General features: G+C 27.7%; 2 protein-coding genes across 6 annotated transcripts in view; one reads left to right on the forward strand and one right to left on the reverse strand.

Moving 5' to 3' along the window:
• Positions 1 to 11,683, reverse strand: part of LOC122502338 (cytosolic purine 5'-nucleotidase) — a 46,218-nt gene extending 34,535 nt beyond the window's left edge. The window contains exons 1-4 of one of the 5 annotated variants that reach the window (XM_043612330.1): positions 11,629 to 11,683; positions 10,092 to 10,173; positions 9,704 to 9,950; positions 8,322 to 8,440 (exon numbers count right to left, since the gene is read on the reverse strand). In XM_043612330.1, the coding sequence (XP_043468265.1) occupies positions 8,322 to 8,440; positions 9,704 to 9,883 (299 nt within the window). In that variant the 5' untranslated portion in view covers positions 9,884 to 9,950; positions 10,092 to 10,173; positions 11,629 to 11,683. Of the gene's footprint in view, positions 1 to 6,449; positions 6,646 to 7,015; positions 7,191 to 8,321; positions 8,441 to 8,867; positions 8,887 to 8,917; positions 9,080 to 9,703; positions 9,951 to 10,091; positions 10,174 to 10,370; positions 10,386 to 11,628 lie in introns of those variants that run through there. The other 4 variants (XM_043612331.1, XM_043612333.1, XM_043612334.1 and 1 more) reach the window with 4 other exon arrangements.
• LOC122502340 (O-phosphoseryl-tRNA(Sec) selenium transferase) lies at positions 9,691 to 13,882 on the forward strand. Its single transcript, XM_043612337.1, has 6 exons — positions 9,691 to 9,825; positions 11,372 to 11,563; positions 11,633 to 11,906; positions 11,984 to 12,359; positions 12,436 to 12,932; positions 12,999 to 13,882. Exons 2-6 carry the CDS (start codon positions 11,450 to 11,452, stop codon positions 13,262 to 13,264), a joined length of 1,527 nt encoding a protein of 508 aa, XP_043468272.1. The 5' UTR covers positions 9,691 to 9,825; positions 11,372 to 11,449; the 3' UTR covers positions 13,265 to 13,882.
• The last annotated feature ends 4,519 nt before the right edge of the window (positions 13,883 to 18,401 follow it).

Below are 18,401 nucleotides of genomic sequence, written 5' to 3' on the forward strand. Positions count from 1 at the left end.
TATTATAAGAATATTGTTACTGTAACTTCATCAAAATTATTTTCATCATTGCAATTCAATTATTATTTTCTAGAATTTTAAATTATTTTTTATGAAAATAATAATTGAATTCCTTAAAAAAATTTTGTTATTTTTGAAAATAATTGAATTCTAGTGAAATTTTTATTATTTATGAAAATAATTAAATGTTTGCATACAATTTTATAAAAATTTTTTTTAAATAATTGAATTTTTTTGGAGAAATTTTATTAAAATAGTAGATATTGAAAATCATTGAAATTAGACATTTATTTATTTATTTATTTTGACATTTATAAAAATAATTGAACTTTGGAGAAGAATTTTGTTATCTATAAAGATAATTGGAATTTTTTTCAAATTTTGAACATAGTTGAATTTTCTAAGAAGAGTTTTATTTTTTTTGAAAATAATTGAATTTCTGCAATTATTTACAATTTATCAAAAATTGAATTTTTTTAGTGTTTTTAACAAAAATTTAAATAATAAATTTTAAAATTCTATTATTTTTAAAATTGTTAATTTTTAAGAAAAAAAAATTGTCATAGAATAGGTATAGAGTGTAAAAGCGTGAGAAAAATGGAATTTATATTTGGAATGTTTGATTAGCGCACTAATTTGAGAATTAGTGAATCGATCTTAATTGACTTTTTCACGACCTTATAATCGCCTACGTTGGCAGAAATTATTGATCGCAGGTAATATCTTAACGAGTTTGAATGTTAAGAGACTTCCTGGGCTTATCGAGCACCCAGTTTCAAGACTTTACACGACATCAAAAGCTTTGATCGTTTAAACAGGCTTGCGCACTATGAGATCTTCCCACGTGTTCTGGAATATCCGCATTGCTCATGAAAAATGTTCCATAGCTTCAATAAGTTATAATTAAAGTAAATATATAAATATATGGGCAATTCCACGTGAGTCGACCTCTTAAAATCAACAAAAAATATTTTTTTTCTATTCTGTATCGAAAAAAATAGATACGTATTTTTTTATTTATGTTTAATTGTCCAAATGTTCGAGTTATGAATTTTCGAAAATTTGGACTTTTAATTGTAGACCTATATTCAGTAGCTTATAAGTCCGAAAATATTGAGTTTAGGAAAAAGTTGTCAAAGAATGAAAGTTTTAGTTTTCTTTCGACTTTTAAGAAATGTGAACAAAAAATTTTTTTTCAATTATTTATTAAAAAAAAAAATTTTTTTTATAAACAAATTAATTTTTTTTAACTTTGGGCCGGATTTTTTTTTATTTTTTTTTATTTTCTTGTACCTTATAATATAGAAAAGATTTTCCAAAAAGTCCTGAAATGGGCCTGATGTGTTAAATGAGTTTTAAAATATTTTCAAAAATCACTTGCAAGCACCACAGTGGGATTTTTTTACATTTAACTTTTTAAAACTGTTTACAGCGTAGACCCTTTTATTTAAAACAAAGAACACTCAAATATATTAAAAATTATACGCTGTAGACAGTTTTAGAAAGTTAATTGTAAAAAAATCCCACTGTGATGCTTGCAATTGATTTTTAAAAATATTTTAAAACTCATTTAACACATCAGGCCCATTTCAGGACTTTTTGGAAAATCTTCTCTATATTATAAGGTACAAGAAAATAAAAAAAAATAAAAAAAAAATCCGGCCCAAAGTTAAAAAAAATTAATTCGTTTACAAAAAAAAATTTTTTTTCAATAAAAAATTAAAAAAAAATTTTTTGTTTACATTTCTTAAAAGTCGAAAGAAAACTAAAACTTTCATTCTCTGACAACTTTTTCCTAAACTCAATATTTTCGGACTTATAAGCTACTGAATATAGGTCTACAATTAAAAGTCAAAATTTTCGAAAATTCATAACTCGAACATTTGGACAATTAAACATAAATAAAAAAATACGTATCTGTTTTTTTCGATACAGAATAGAAAAAAAATATTTTTGGCCGATTTTAAGAGGTCGACTTAAAACTCACGTGGAATTGCCCATATATAATAAATAATTTTCTCAGAAGTACATACTCATTCGGAAGTACGAAAATAAGTAATTTTCGAAAAAGTTCTTTGACAATTTTCAAATCCATTTGTTTATAATACTCAATTGTACGAAATTTCAATTATTCGTAAATTCTTCAATTAAATAAATATTAGAAAATAAAAACTTAAAATAATATTTAAAAAATTCAATTAAACTTTTTCAAAAAAATTAATTGCAAAAATCAATTATTTAAAAAAATTCACGCTATATTACTTTAAATATTTAATTATTATCTAAAATTTAAACTTAAATTAATTTTTAAATCAATTTTGCTTCCTCATAAAGGAAGCTTTGTATTAGCAAAATTTTGGATTGTCATTTTTTGACAGATTTATAAATTTTTTTTTTTAATATGCCTAACACTTTAGTACTTTATATATGCACAGGAACTCCCCGTATAAATGTTCTAAATAAATAAAAAAAAATTTCGACGTATTTTGACCTCCGAAGTCCAAAAAACGGATTTTAAAAATTTGTCCCGATGTAAGTGTGTGTACTAACATTACATTTGCCTCAATATCTCAGAACGAGAAAAAGCTAAAGGCCTCAATTTTTTTTAAATTGTAGGTCTCCCCTGGGGACATAAAATGAGAGTATTTTCAGCCCGATTCATGAAGTTTAACTAATTTTTTTTTGCATTTTTAATTTTTCAAAAAAACGTTTTTTGACCATAACTTTAAAAAAATGTTAGGACACCTATAAATTTTTTTTTTTAGTTTTGTAGAGTTTTTTCAGATGCATCTTTTGAGCCATCACTGAACATTTTTCGTCCATATTATCCGTAGATATTAAACTTTTAAAAATCTAAATATTTGGAAAATAAGACTTTTTTAAAAATTTTGTTGAAAAATGTAAAAGTAACTTTTAAAGTATCATTTCCAACTTGTAGAGCATTAAAAAACGCTTCGATAGACCTATTTGTCAACTTGATTCGACCAGAAATTACGAAATTATTGGTATTTTAAAAATCAAAAAAAATTGTCGAAAATAACATTTTTAAAATTTTTTTATTTAAGAGTTTTTCTTTAACTATTACTTAACAAATTATTTGTTTTTAATCCATATTACTTATAACAAAAGAAATATAAACAATTATAAAATAACAATAAAAAAATAATTATTTTTTAATGTAATTGGCTGAATACCAATTAACGAAAATATAAAACATTTTATATTATTTATTTCTATTATTATTATCTCTATGAGGAAGCAAAGTGTTCATGAAATGAACACAACGAGATTTATGAAAAAAATCGTACAACTTGGCAGCGGTTTTTATAATTAAATTCTACTAGAATTTAATGATTTAAATACAAATGAAATACAAACAAATAATTTATTGAATAATTGAATGTTTCTTAAAATTGAATTCTTATACATAATTTTATCAAAAATTTTCAAATAATTGAATTCTATCAACGAATTTTAATAAAATTTTTAAGAATAGAGTAGAGGGGGGTAATGTAGTGCAGGGGGTAATGTAGTGCACTGGCTTTACTGACTAAACGAATGAATTGAATTACTTGCCGTTAATATGGTAGGGTTAAGGTATCAAATTATAGTAATGTATATCATTTTGGCTTTATTGTGCTTCTTCTAAAAGAAGTTGTGGCGTCACTTCAAAAACACTAGATTTCGAAACCATATTTCCGTTTTTTTAGTGACTTGAAGAAAATGTAAGGCTCGTTAAAAAAGTATCGGGTAAGTGCTTTTTCCATGTAAAATTTACTTCTGAACACAAATTTAGTATTGTTTTGATGTTTAATTTTGTTTTTATTGAGATATTGAAGTCAACGTGAAAAAAGTGCTTGGGGGCATTGTAGTGCACTGGGTTGGGGACAATGTAGTGTAATTATACAGAGTACCGTAAATATGTATTATTTAACCATGTTTGCTTTTTGCAAATTTTTGCAGTTTTCTTTCAGTTTTATCTAACACAGGACCAAAGAAATCTCTAGTTTATAGTGCTATCCACGAGATGAGATGATACCATGCAAAGTCTCGATCTCGTCTCGGTTTTTACATGCAAAGTCTCGTCTTGTGGGCATCACTACTAGTTTATAGTTTTTTAAGTTTCTTATGTTCCTAATGTTATATCTAATAAAATAAAATCGTTTATGATATATTCTCTGCTTTTTATTCCACTAAGAAAGTGGTGCACTACATTGCCCCACAAATTTTAGAATGTCGAAAAAAAGTGCTTTCAGTTTTTTGGATATAGAAAAGCTCCATCTACATCTACAAAAAAATAATGTACACCATAAATGTAGCTAGAAGCATTGTCTTTCCAACGAGTTCTTAATGATCAAAATTGGTTGAAAATTGCGACCACAGGAGTCTCCGAAAGAAAAGTGCACTACATTACCCCCTTCTACTCTAAGTACATTTTTCGAGAAATTTGATTAAAATTGTATTAAAAATAATTGATATTCTGCAATGAGTTTTATTATTTGTGAAAATAATTGAATCCCTAAAAAGAATTTTATTACTTTTGAACAAATATTTAATTTTTGCGAAGAATATTATTACTCTTGAAAATAATTGAATTTTTGCAAAAATTTGTAACTTTTACAAAATTGAATTTTTTTCGTGTTTTTAACTAAACATCTTCTATAAATCCATTATTTTTAATAATTTTTGAAAAAATTCATTGAGAATTTTCAAATTCATTTCTTTACAATTCAATTTTACAAAATTTCAATTATTCGTATACTTTTTAATTAAATATATATTAGAAAATAAAAACTTAAAATAATACTTAAAAAACTTGCAATTAAAGTTTCTAAAAAAATTAATTCTACAGAATTGTTAGTTAAAAATATGAAAAATTCAAATTTTCAAAGATTTTAATCTGAAACCTTTTTAAAATTCAATTATTTCTAAAAATTTACGCTCTAATGCTTTTAATATTTTTTTAATAATCTTAAAACTAAATTCTCTCAAAAAATTGTATTTATAAATTTTTAAATAACTGAATTCTTTTGAGAAATTTCATTATAATAGTAAATACTAGAGGTTTGCAAAAAGCTCGAAGCTCGAGGCTCGATCGAGTATTTTCGAGCTTTTCATTTTTAGAGCCGAGTCGAGCCGAGCCGAGCCTATTCAGTTCGAGCTCTAGCCGAATAATTTCGAGTACTCGAATTTTTTGGGTACTCGAAACTTTTGAGTACTCAATTTGATTCGAGCCCTTGAGAAAATCCAAAATTTTCTACTTTAATTTCTAATTAAATTTTTTTTTTTGTATAAAAAAAATTTTTTTTTAATTTAAAAGCTGGAGTTATTGGGAAAATCCAAAATTTTCCACTTTAATTTTTAATTAAATTTTGTTTGTATAACAAATTTTTTTTTTTAATTTAAAAGCTCGAATCAAATTGAGTACTCGATACATCGAGCCCGGCTCGGGCTCGGCTATTCGAGCTTTTTTCACACCTCTAGTAAATACAGCTATTAAAAATCATTGAACTGAGGAAAATTTTTGAAAATAATTGAAATTTTTGAAAATAATTGAATTTTGGAGAAGAATATTTAATTATTTTTAAAGATAATTGAAATTTTGAGGAGAATTTTAGAAAAATTTTAACATAATTGAATTTCTGCGAAGAATTTTATTACTTTTGAAAATGAATGAATTTTTTGCTGATCGAGGAATTTTGCTAAGAGGAAGCAAAATGTTCATAATTATAATTAATTTTAATAAATCATTGCACATAAATTATTCGAAATTAATTTCTTCATTCCAATTAATTTCCGTAAACATATAGCGAATATTATAACGTACACGATTAAAGCTCGTTTGCGATAAAGTAATTGACTCTTTTGAAATAAGAGAAGATAAAAGAGAGTATATTGTGAAAACAAAAATCAACTTTACATTTTAAAAACATGAAATTATTTAAATATGCGTGCGTGAGAAGTCAAAAACTTTTAAAACGCAACAACCTAATAAAGGACCAATTAGAATTTTAATCAAAATTTAAATTGTTAATTTTCATATTTTTCGATATCAGTAACTGAACACTCATTTGAACAATAATTTAATCGATTGGAATTAAGTCTCGCGGTTTATATCAACAGAAATTTCTCATGCTCACATTCGTGTGTAATTTAAATCTCTTACAATTAAACGAATAGATAAAAAATTTTAAACAATTTTTATCAAGTTACTATCATTTAAACAATTAGTATCTTGACTAATTTTTATTTTTATTATTTATATAGGTACTATTTATATAGTGCTATCTTTTATTTTTAGAAAGTTTGAATCTTTTTCTTTTTTTAATTAGAAAATTAACTTTCTTTCTAAAACATAATTAAAACGAAGAACATTGTGCTTTTTTCTCTGAAATTATTATTTATATTATTATTTATATTTTGTTGTTGTCGAGAATTTGCAAAATTACCTGTGGCTTAATTCACGTTTGTCAGTTAGTGAGACTTGAGTGCTTTCATTAAAGCTGTCCGAGACGCGTCGAGGTTTCCTAATACTATCATTTCTTGCTAAATTTTCTGATGTTGGCAGACATAAATTCGAAATGGTAATTTCAACATTTTCTTCAGGCAAATGACATTTATCCGTTTGGTAACGTAATTTGCATCCTGTCCAAATAAAAAAATACTTTTAATTTAAACAAACTTTTTAATAGAAAATAAAGAATCCCATCATTTCTGAAATTGCTCGATAACAATAAATAAATTCTAAAATTTATCTAAAAAATTGACAATTTATACTTTAGGATTTTAAACAACATCCCACAGAAACCTTGAATAAAAAATTTATCGTAAACAAAATAATATTTTTCTAAAGAATTTTTATCTTTAACCTTCCAGAGAATTGCATTATGTATATTATTTTTATTTTTAAAAAAAGAGGTCACCATCTTTATTTGAAATTGTTAACCAACTTGAAAAAATTTTCCTGTAAATATTGATCCCATCTAAAGTAAATATTACAATAACTGGGGCTCACCATTTTTTACAAAAGTTGAATTTATCATATCATAATTCATCGTTTAGAAGAAAATAAGAAAAATAAAAAAAGAAATGTTTGTATCACTCAAGAAAATTGGCAACTGAACAAATCCAATAAAACAATTTCAAATGTGAATAATGATCGTTCTTCGAATCTATCACAACACTGAATGACGCCGTTTAAGTGGTGAGATTTCAATACCAGGGAATAATGAGTAATTAGATAAGACCTAAGGTTACGATAAATAAAATTTTTTTAAAACAGAGGTCATTTACTATAACGATGAAAGTAGGGATGGGAAAATTTTCTGACTGACTGAAATTATTCAATATATTAAATTTGCAACAAAATGATACTGTCATTTTTAATAAATTAATTGACAATTCTTAAATGTAGATCATATATATATAAATAAATAATTCAATAAGTGATAACAGTCAAGTGGACAAAATCTTGTGAAATATCTCAAGATTCTTCAAAAGTGTAAACGATAAATAAGATTACAATTTGAAATATCATTTGCAAGAGCGACAATAATTTCATCTGTCAAGTGTGTGCAAAAATGTAAATTAACTTACGTTAATGCTAAAAATTAAAATTCAATTTATCTTGTATTGAGAAAAATTAAATTCTCTCCAATATGAAAGATTAATAATTTTCACGCGTTCATCTCTCTCCCCCTTCCCCCCCCCCCTCTCTCTCTCTCTCTCTCTATCTCTCTCTCTCTCTCAGTTTAAATTTAGATCGGATTTTATTCTTGAACATAAAGATATTTCCGAATGTTTTCAACAGTAGGTAGAAATTTGTTATTACTATACTCATGATAGTTTTGAAATCCCCCCTCCCCAAAAAAGTAATTTTCAAAATTTGATATTAAAAAAGAAAGAAATTAATTTTAAATAATTATAATTGAAAACGTTTATCCTTGAATTCGTCGGCGAAATATAGATGCAAATTTACTTTTATATGCAATAAGAGAGCTGAGTAATTTTTATACATTAATAATATCAAATTGAATTTATAAATATTTTTCTTCACATGCTCAAGAAGTCTAAGTTTATTATCCATTATGCCGAGACGATAAAGCGATAAACATTCTTCGATTACACAATGTTCTAGAGACATAAAAAATTGCACGATGTGATTAATGAACAAAAAATTTAGCTGAAAATTCACGTTTTGCATTATCAACATGTTATTAATTAATCAATTAACAAAATAGAATAAAGACGTTGTCTTTACGAGTGAATTATTGCCACAGGTAAGTAATAATGTAATACGAATTTTAAAAAACTCAACGAACCTTTGACCAACTTGTCGATACCATTTTTTGTGACCACTTCCATCTCCATCGAGAGGTGTCGTCGGAATAGAACCCTGATGATTCATTTGGGGGTTACAATTATCCATATCCATGATTAACTGCGAAAAAAATTAATTCTTAATTGATTGCTTCTTCTCTATTGTCATAAGAATTTTTCAAGAAATTGAAATAAAAGTTTTATTTATTTATTCTATAACTGTAAGAAGAATATTTTTTAACAAGTATATAAGATCAATTTAAATAGAAAATTTACATTTTCGAATTGAAACTCCTTTAAGAATTTAATATAGATTTTTGAAAATTGAATTTCCGATTATAAGAAAACAGAAAACGAGAAATTTTATTTTAAAGTGAGCTTTGGGGTTTTTTTTAACAATAATAGAAAAAGCACGTGAAATTTATACCAATACCGGCAAGACAAGATTATTATGAAAAAATATTTCTCTGTAGTGGAAAAATACTTGGAAAATAATAAGATAAAAGAGTTTACTAAAACTTGAAAATAGAAAACATTATAATACTAACTTCTATCAATAAAATCGTGAAATAATTGAAAATAATGCGAAAATTCTTACAAGTTTCGTTGAACGTTTATGAGAGAATGTAGCTTTTTCTCATCCAACTTAATACTGAATTACTGATAACTGATATTAAAAAAAAAGTTAAAAGACAGGAATTCACGAAAAATAAGTAAAAAATATGTCACATCTACTTTGCAAGCAGCGCACACTGAGGAGAATTCATTCAACTACCAGAGTTTATTCAATATCGATCAGACCGTAAAAGAAAAGGCGCCGGTTATAAATTTTTACCAAATTCTATTCTACATTTTCGAAATATAATGATTCTCATTTTCAGTTTTATTCAATTTTTTAATATTAAAAAAGCTTAGATTACTTTTCAACAAAAACAATTTCAATAATTCTAATAGATTCAAAATGAAAAATGCGCGCACAAATTTTCCATTTTCAAAATTAACATGGAATTCATAAGTTTTATTTTTTTGTTTATAAAAACGAAGAGTGATCGAGCTCAAATGAATAAACCGATTTTTGCTGAAAACATAACATATCGATGTAATAATTGCTCTGAAAAGTGAAAAATCGAAGGCGCAGTGGGCATGCGAGTTTCATCGTTCACGAGTGCGACGAGTGCACACGAGTGCGTCCGCCTCTATATGTGTGCAGTTACCCACAATTTTAAATTCCCTCTCTTTCTTTCTTTCCTAAAATTGCCTAAAAGCCTAAAATATATTACGTCACTTGACAACTGAAATAAAAATCCTCCTTTCGCGAACAAAAATAAAATGATGAAACAAATGAAGGAGATAGAGAAATTTGAAAAGAAACAAGATAATGCACCTGTCGAATTGTGGGAGACTTTATAAGGTCCGAAGCTGTCAAAGTTGGAAAAGGAGAGGTCGTACGTAGCGCTCTGCGATGGTACACGTATGTCTCCTGCTCAAACGTCGTCAAAATTCGAGGTAACATTTTAAAACTGGCCAATTTTGCGATCCTCCATGCGTCCGTCGATATCATCATGTTCCCGTGAATAATCGTGACACTGTTTCGTCAAGTTTAGTGCTTGAACAATTGTGTTGCATTGTCCCTATTGCGTAAAAATTAATCCAATTTAGTTGACCTCGACATAACATAACCTTCAAAATTGACAGCCGACAAAATTTTATTCATTTTATTGCATCGTCCTTCAAATTCATTTGGAAAATATAGAATTTATTTTTTTCTTTACCTTTCTTTGTCATCAATTTCTGGCAAAATTTTTCCATCTACTTTCACATTGCTCATCTTCTTTAATATTTGTTTGTAAATACCTAAAAATAATTTCAACAATCAGTGCGATGATCAAATCATTTTTAAAGTCTATATATCAACTTTCACAGCTTTTTAAAATTTTTCTTCTTTCACTTGTCACAATATGAAAATAGAAAAAAAATACGGTAACTTATATAAATCACAAGGAACTCGGAAAATATTCACGAAAAGTCTTTTCATACATCTACGTACTTACTTTCAGATTGTTTATACCAAATGTTTTTAGCTGTTTGACGCATGAATAGTTATCAATTTTCAATCTTACTCCTTTCAGACTTACTGTCGTCCTCAAAACTTTTTCGACAGATGACAGTCTAATTGTTAATTTTAATGAAATTTAAAAGTTTAAATGATTGTTTAAAATTTAATACAGAAAATGTTAATAGATTTTGTGAATTGACAAACAGAAAATTGTTTTTAACTTGAAAAAAATTGTATATAATTTACTAACGTGACAAATGTTTTATTACGTAATTATAAATGCTGGAAAAAACACGAGATTTATAATTAAATCAGGATTTTCGAGAACGACAGTAACAACACTTTTGTTATATCATATTTTTCAATTTAGTCGATTTAGACTGATGCGCCTTGGAAAATATTGTCTCAATATAGTCTAATAGATTTTCTGTTTTTACATTGTCTTTTTCGATTATTTCTTTCTACACACGTTGCGAATGTAAAACATTTTCTCTACTAGAATAGTAATTAGTTATTGGATATATGCTTCATTATGTCAAATTTATTTTAAAGACTTTTTTCATCCATTTATTTATACACGCCAGTGTTTTCTTTTGTCTTACAATCCACTGTTAACAAATTAGAATTTAGAAATAAAAAAAACGTTTATAAACATGAAGAAATTTGTTTTATTTTGCTTCATCCACTCTTCAAAATTGTCACATAAATCACTATCACATAAAAATGTTCTCTGCATGTTTTATGTTTTTAGAAAACAAGGTCTTTTATTGAATTCAATTTTTAATGAATGTTTGTAGAATTAAAACTATTGAAATAAAATTAATCAACTGAAATTTACCATTTTCAAATTAGAAGAATTGGTTTTTAATTTATTGGCTGAATATTTATTGGCTTTAGAATATGAAATTATTAATTAAAAAAAAGATAATTGGTAACTTTCATTTTCATTGCATTTTTTTGATCATGAAATGGTGTTCCTGTGAATAAATTAATCAGCAATGATGTACTAAAGGCAATTATCTTCTAAAAGACATTGAGAAATAAAAAAGTTAAGTAACTCAGCCATCAAGCAAAATGAACAATCAAGCATTCAGTTTGGCTGAGAGACTCATTCCATCAACTTACGTGCAACAAGGACTAAATGCGAAGAAAACGCGTGAAAATCAAATAAGACATTTTATCGAACACGTGAGTATTTGAAAATGATGAGCTGCTCAATTAAAAAGCAATGAATTAAATTATGAAATACTTACATAGCGAAAATGGCCAGAGGATGGATGGGACGATGCTACAATAGAAGCATTTCTAGCCGACCTCGCACAAATGGACAGCAACAACTTCCCCTCGAATTGCAGTGTGGGCGAACGGGAGGCAAGAATCATTTCGAACATTGTTGCCAGACGCCACTTTCGTATGGGCCATGGAATCGGAAGATCCGGTGACTTGGAGGAAGTGCAGCCAAAAGCGGCTGGCAGCAGTCTCATGTACAAGTTGACAAATGCTTTGGTCCTGGAAGTAATTCGATACATGGGTAAGAGTTGCTTTTTAAAGCTTTTCAAAGAGTTTCAAAAAGGAACAAGATAATAATAATTTTGTCCCATTCTGTAGGGGTGAAAACCATAGCAGGTTGTTTTTTATCGCCAATGGCTACGGGCATGAGTTTGGTTCTTTGTATGCTGACGTTCAAACAAGACAGACCTCGAGCCAAATACGTCCTGTGGTCGAGGATCGACCAAAAGTCAAGTTTCAAGTCCATAATCACAGCGGGACTTGAACCAGTGGTTCTAGAAATGCAAATAGTAGGCGACGAATTAAAAACCGACATGCAAAGGCTCGAGGCTCAAATGTCAGCTTTAGGTGAAAGTGTTGCATGTGTACTCACAACAACGAGTTGTTTTGCTCCCCGAGCTTGTGATTCCATTGACGCAATTGCCGCGCTTTGTACTCAATACAACATTCCACATCTAGTCAACAATGCTTACGGGTGAGAATGACTAATTTCATTTTTCGTACTACAATACTTTTCGTATTGAAAAATGTTTTTCGTTTTTTGAAAATAGTTTACAGAGTACGAGATGCATGCACCTGATACAGGAGGCGTCGAGGAAGGGAAGAGTGGATGCGTTTGTTCAAAGTACGGATAAGAATTTTTTAGTTCCAGTCGGTGGTGCAATAATTGGCTCATTCGACAAAAATATTTTGGATCGAATTTCAAAAATTTACCCTGGCCGTGCGAATGCAAGTTCTGTGATGGATGTTATGATAACGCTTCTGAGTCTTGGTATGGCTGGTTACAAGCAACTTATTGCTCAACGAAAGGAAATGTATTCATATTTGAAAGATGAACTTGGCAAAATTGCCAATCGTCATGGCGAGAGACTTCTCGATACGAAAGGGAACCCCATTTCCATGGGCATGACACTGCAATGTCTTAGTCATCAGCACGATAATAAACAGGTGACAATGTTGGGTTCCATGCTATTTCTCAGGAATGTCAGCGGAACAAGAGTTATTACAACAACAGACTCGAAACTTATCGCTTCCCACAAATTTGAAGGTAATTACAAATTTCACTTCTATGATCCTCTCTGGAAGGAAAAATAATGGAGATATTAATTGGCAGGTTGGGGAGCTCATAATAGTAATTATCCGGTGCCGTATCTAACAGCGGCTGCCGCGCTCGGAATGAGGCGATCGGATGTCGATATGTTTATTCAGAGACTGGATAAAGCGTTGACGAAAGTAAGACGACGATCGGCACCAGTGACACCTACAGCGTCATTGGCAGGTTCCAGCATCAATGGCGATGCCAGTGGTGCTGGTGGTCCAGGTGAATCAAGCACAGCATCCACTAGCCGAGCAAGTAGTAAAGATAGCCTGCGGAAATGAACCGTAATCAACGCAACTGGCCAGTCGAATCAGCACATTAATCTCAATTTATAAGCGTTTGCTTGTAAAAATTCTCTTCTTCTCAAAAATATCTTCGTTATAGTCCTCTCTTAAAAGTCAATTGATAAACTGAATTGAATAAATCAACTATTCAAATTTCTTATTGACCCAAAAAAAGAAAAAATAATTATTTATTGACTTCATTTCTTCGACAATCAGCATTATGATCTTTGTTTATAAAAATTAATAACAAAGAGATGTAAATTGAAGAAATTTTAGAGAAGAAGTAATTTAATGAGCTGATCGGTCTGTCCTTTTGCGTTGAGAAATCGACGATTTAGAAAATATTTAAAAATAAGGGTACTAAATTCGTACACTTTCTTTTTATTTTTTCGCAAGAAAAGACAAAATCACGTATCGGAAATTCGTGAAATATTTGTTACTCAAGAACTTGGTACATTGTTTTTTGTAACAATTACCATTTGTATTTGAGTCCTTTCTTAAAAAAGACATGGAGTGGAAAGGTCGAATGTATCGAAAAGTATCGAAGTAAAGAATGGGCAATGAGAATGTAAAATCTTAATAGAAGGGTGTTTTCAAAATTGTTTGGACATTAGATATGTGAGGTGGCGCTGCAGTCGTATGTTATTTAAAAAGAGCGCGAATATATAAATTTTATTTTTGTTAAGAGAAAGTACTCATCATAAATCTTATTTTGCATTGTCAGAAAAAACGTCAACATTTCAAATATAGATAAGCAAATTATTAACTGAAAAAATTTGAATATTATTATTAATGAAATAATGGACTTGGACAATGGACATAGAAAAACTAGCACCGTAGACGGCCGCTTGCGGCCGTCGGAGGAGCTAGTAAATGTAAAAGAAATTAAGCTTTTACTAAATAGAAATAATAAAAAAATTTCCTGATATGAACAATAGTAATCAAATTAAAGAAACTTAAATGAATATTAAAAGAAAACGCTTTCTTTCATAATAAAATCAAAGTTTATTGTTCTCAAAATGATATTATTTTACTTTTTATTCAGTGTTAGTATTTTGTACTACGTATTTATTTTTTCACACTATTTATTTGTAAAATTTTAATATTTGTCAACTTTTCTACATGCAATTATATATATATTTACTTATTTTCGCTTCATATAATTATCTCAAGAATTTTAAATATCAGAAAGAAACATAAAATTGTTTATCTTCTATTTGAAAATGAGCGTAACTAAAAATAATAATAATAATAATAATAATAATAATAATAATCCTATTTAAAAAGGAGTGAAAACGATGAGAAATTAAATCATAAGGATTTAATTCACTAATTAGTGAAAGTAAAAATTGATAAAATTTAATAATAAATAGTTTTCCTACTTTTTTCGTGACAAATTTCAAATACATAACTTGATACAGTAGAATTTTTTTTCTGTGCAGAAAAATCACTGCCGATAATGAAACTAATATTTGCAATGTTCCAAAGAACTAAAAAATGATTGCGGAAAACTTTGTATAATTAACAGAAGAAGAAAAATACCCAAATAGATAAAAAAAAATTCATTAGAACATTGGAAACTTTAGTTTCATTCCGCCATTCGTAGAAAACTATAGGAGATTCAAAAATAAATGGCAATAAAAAAAGCTTAAAAATCTGTATGGATTTATGCTACATATGTCACAACGTACTCTCATTCAGAGCTGGGTAAAATGGTTCTTTATTTCTATTTAAAATACAAAATGCCAAATAGATTCATAAAACCTATTTAAAATGTAAAATGGAAAATAGTTGTCTGTTTCTTATTTAAAATGCAAAATGCAAAATATGTATTTGAAATAGGTTAATATAAAATGCAAAATGGTTTTTAAAAAATTTTTATTATAAGATCTAGAGTATCCTGACAGTTCGAAAATTTTTTAATTTTAATATGCTTGTTTGCTTTTAAAAGCAATTCTCACATAGCACAACATTTTTCAGTAAGTTTGCAGCAAGTTCGCGGTGCAAAGTTCGGAGGTTTGCATGGAAAGTTTGCAGCAAAGTTTATGGACGTATAAAAATGTCTGCCCGATTTAAAGTTTGCAATGCAAACTTGCTACAAGTTTTCACGAAAAAATTAAAAATAATTTTATAGCAAACTTGAGAATAATTTGCCGCAAACTTTCTAAAAAATCTCAACGTTAACGTCTCTCAACTGTCATAGAAAACTAATGCGCAGACATTTAAGTTTAACTTTGCCATGCAAATTTTCAGCAAGTTTGCATTGCAAACTTTAAATCGGGCAGACATTTTTATACATCCATAAACTTTGCTGCAAACTTGACATGCAAACTTCCGAACTTTGCACCGCAAACTTGCTGCAAACTTTCTGAAAAATGTTGTGCTATATGGGTTGCTTTTCAAAAATGTCGTCTCCCATGGACCTTTTTTTGAACGTAAAATCATTCCAGCGTGGCTGAAAAGTCGTTTGACAGGAGCCGATGATGGAAGGATTGTATTGTACTTACAAAAAAGATCTTTGATTTTTGATAACGCATTAAGGGTCTGTCCAGTCCCACGGCGGCGTGAAAAAGGAAAATGAAAAGCGTTTAGCCAATAAAAACATTCGATTCAAAGGAAATAAGAAGATTTCCATTGTAGCATAAGTTCCTATTATCTAACGCTTTCCGCTTTCACGCTGCCATGGGGGTGGACCTTTAATTGAAAGGTTTTAATTCAGCAGTGAAAATTTGCATTACTATTGAATAGTACTGAAAATGGAAATGGAATTTTAAATGGAAAATAGGTTGTAAATCTATTTAAAATAGAAAATGCAAATTGGTTGTTTCATTTCTATTTGAAATATAAAATAGAAAATGCCATTTTTCATTTCAAATAGGTATTTCAAATAGATTCATTTCAAATATTTACCCAGCTCTGCTCTCATTGAATACTATACTTGGCTTCATCATTATCTAGAAATGAAAAATTTATTAGAAAATTGAATCGAAGCACTTTGATAAAAATGCTTCCATAAAACAAAAAGGTGCTTAATTCTCATCGCATAATTGAATAGCACATTTAGGTGGTAGTGCATATAGAACAATTTAAAAGTTAATAATTCCATTACCACCAAGCACATAAATATACATTTCAATCAACAAAAAATTTCCGTTCACAATTTACAAAAAAAAGAAAAAATCAGAGATGTTTTTTTACATTCTATTTGCAAATAATTTTGTTAAACGCACACTCAAATTTCTATTTTATTTCCAAGGAATGTAAATTTTAACTCCATTGAAAAATAATTCCATGCATCAATATATTTCAAATGTGATAGATTAGTTAATTTAAAAAAAATTTAATTAGTTTACTAATTAAAACTTTTATTTCAATTCATTAATTTATTTAAACATTTAATTGAATTCAATTTTTTCTAGTTAAATGTAAGATTGATTTTTCGTATTTCTGCGAATATTTTTTCAATCATGGGTACATTAATCTACGTGCATATCTCTAGAATTAATTATAAAATTCGAAAATTATTATTAAAAAAAACAAATTACAGAATATTGATTAATTAAAATTATCTACATATTCATAAAAATCTTTTGAGAATCTGATTTTCCTCACACTTTTTTGATGCAAAAAAGCCTCACACAAGTTTAGAATCAAAATACTAATTGAATTATTCCATAGCTTCTTGAATATATATACATTGTTTTGAGGGAAAAATATATCTACTCTAATCATAATAAAGATTCTATTCTTTAATTGAATTTTTTGGATCATGACTTCAATATACATCACTTGATAGTGAAATAGATATTATAAATATAATATAATAAAGTTAAGATATTCCCAAAAAAGTTACTGATACATACAGAGAGAGAGAGAGAGAGAGAGAGAGAGAGAGAGGGGGGGGGTATTAATTAAATTAATAGTAAGTTAAATAGTATACGTGGTGTTACTAAATACCAAAAAAGAGCATTTCTATGTAAATACAATCATTATTTTATGATTAATTTCTTGTAATAATATTGAAGAAATTTTCTTGTAAAACACGATTTTCTTAATTGCGTTTCGCACCAATATGAGCCTTTCGCTTGAACAACGATTTCTATAAAATGTAAAATTAATTTTCACTTTGCTGTCAAGTTGAAAGTACTTGAAAAAATAATTGTTTAAATTCAATTACTTAAAACAAAAATTATTCGAATATTTGCAATTGTGGAATTATATTGACGAGGTGCAAACAATTTATTCACAATTTACATAATTTATTACTTGAAATTAAAGAAGAAGAAGAAGAAGAAGAAGAATATGAAGAAGGGAAAAAGAAAAAATTATTAAGTTTGTTGAAGTTTAAGACGTTACCAATATATTGTACATATACAATTGTTTTATTGAAAATTTTTAAGATTAAATATGTTATAGATGTTTAAGATATTCTATTAAGGGCTTAGAATATAAGAAATGCGATATGTCAAAGAAATATGGGTATCATTGTGAATATAATGATTCACAAAATAATTAAAATAATTATAGCAGCAATAACAAATAATATACTATATTATATAGAAAAATATGCTGAAGTTTTTTTTCTCATGCACGAACATAAAAGAAAAGACAGATATTCTAATTATGAATGAAAATTTTCCTCTATAATGCAATTCTTTATTAATATTTATTCTCTAATGCTCGATACCTACTTTGTTTGTATCATACACATACAGTTGTCGAAATAAATATTTTAAATTTCCAAGGGAACTGTGAATATTTAGAATCACCTTTCCATACCCAAATGTATTTTCACCATGACAAAATTATTATTTGTAATGAAACAGACACCAAGAGAATGCAATAAATATAAATAATAGGAACATTCCTTTTGATTACGTAATTAATTTATAATCGCCCTTATAAATAAAATCAGATTTCTGTCTGTACATTGACTAAAACATCCGAATTTTAGCATGAATCATCAAAGATTCCAGAAATGTTTGTAAAACATTTAATGTATGTGTGTTTATCAATTTACAGATTTATAATAATAATAATATATGTAATATATTATTATTATTAATATTATTATATTATTAATATGTAATAATTTACAGATTTATAAAATATTAATTAGAACGGGAGAAATTCA

Source organism: Leptopilina heterotoma, unplaced genomic scaffold (assembly GCF_015476425.1).
Source record: "Leptopilina heterotoma isolate Lh14 unplaced genomic scaffold, ASM1547642v1 Lhet_228, whole genome shotgun sequence".
NCBI lineage: Eukaryota > Metazoa > Arthropoda > Insecta > Hymenoptera > Figitidae > Leptopilina > Leptopilina heterotoma.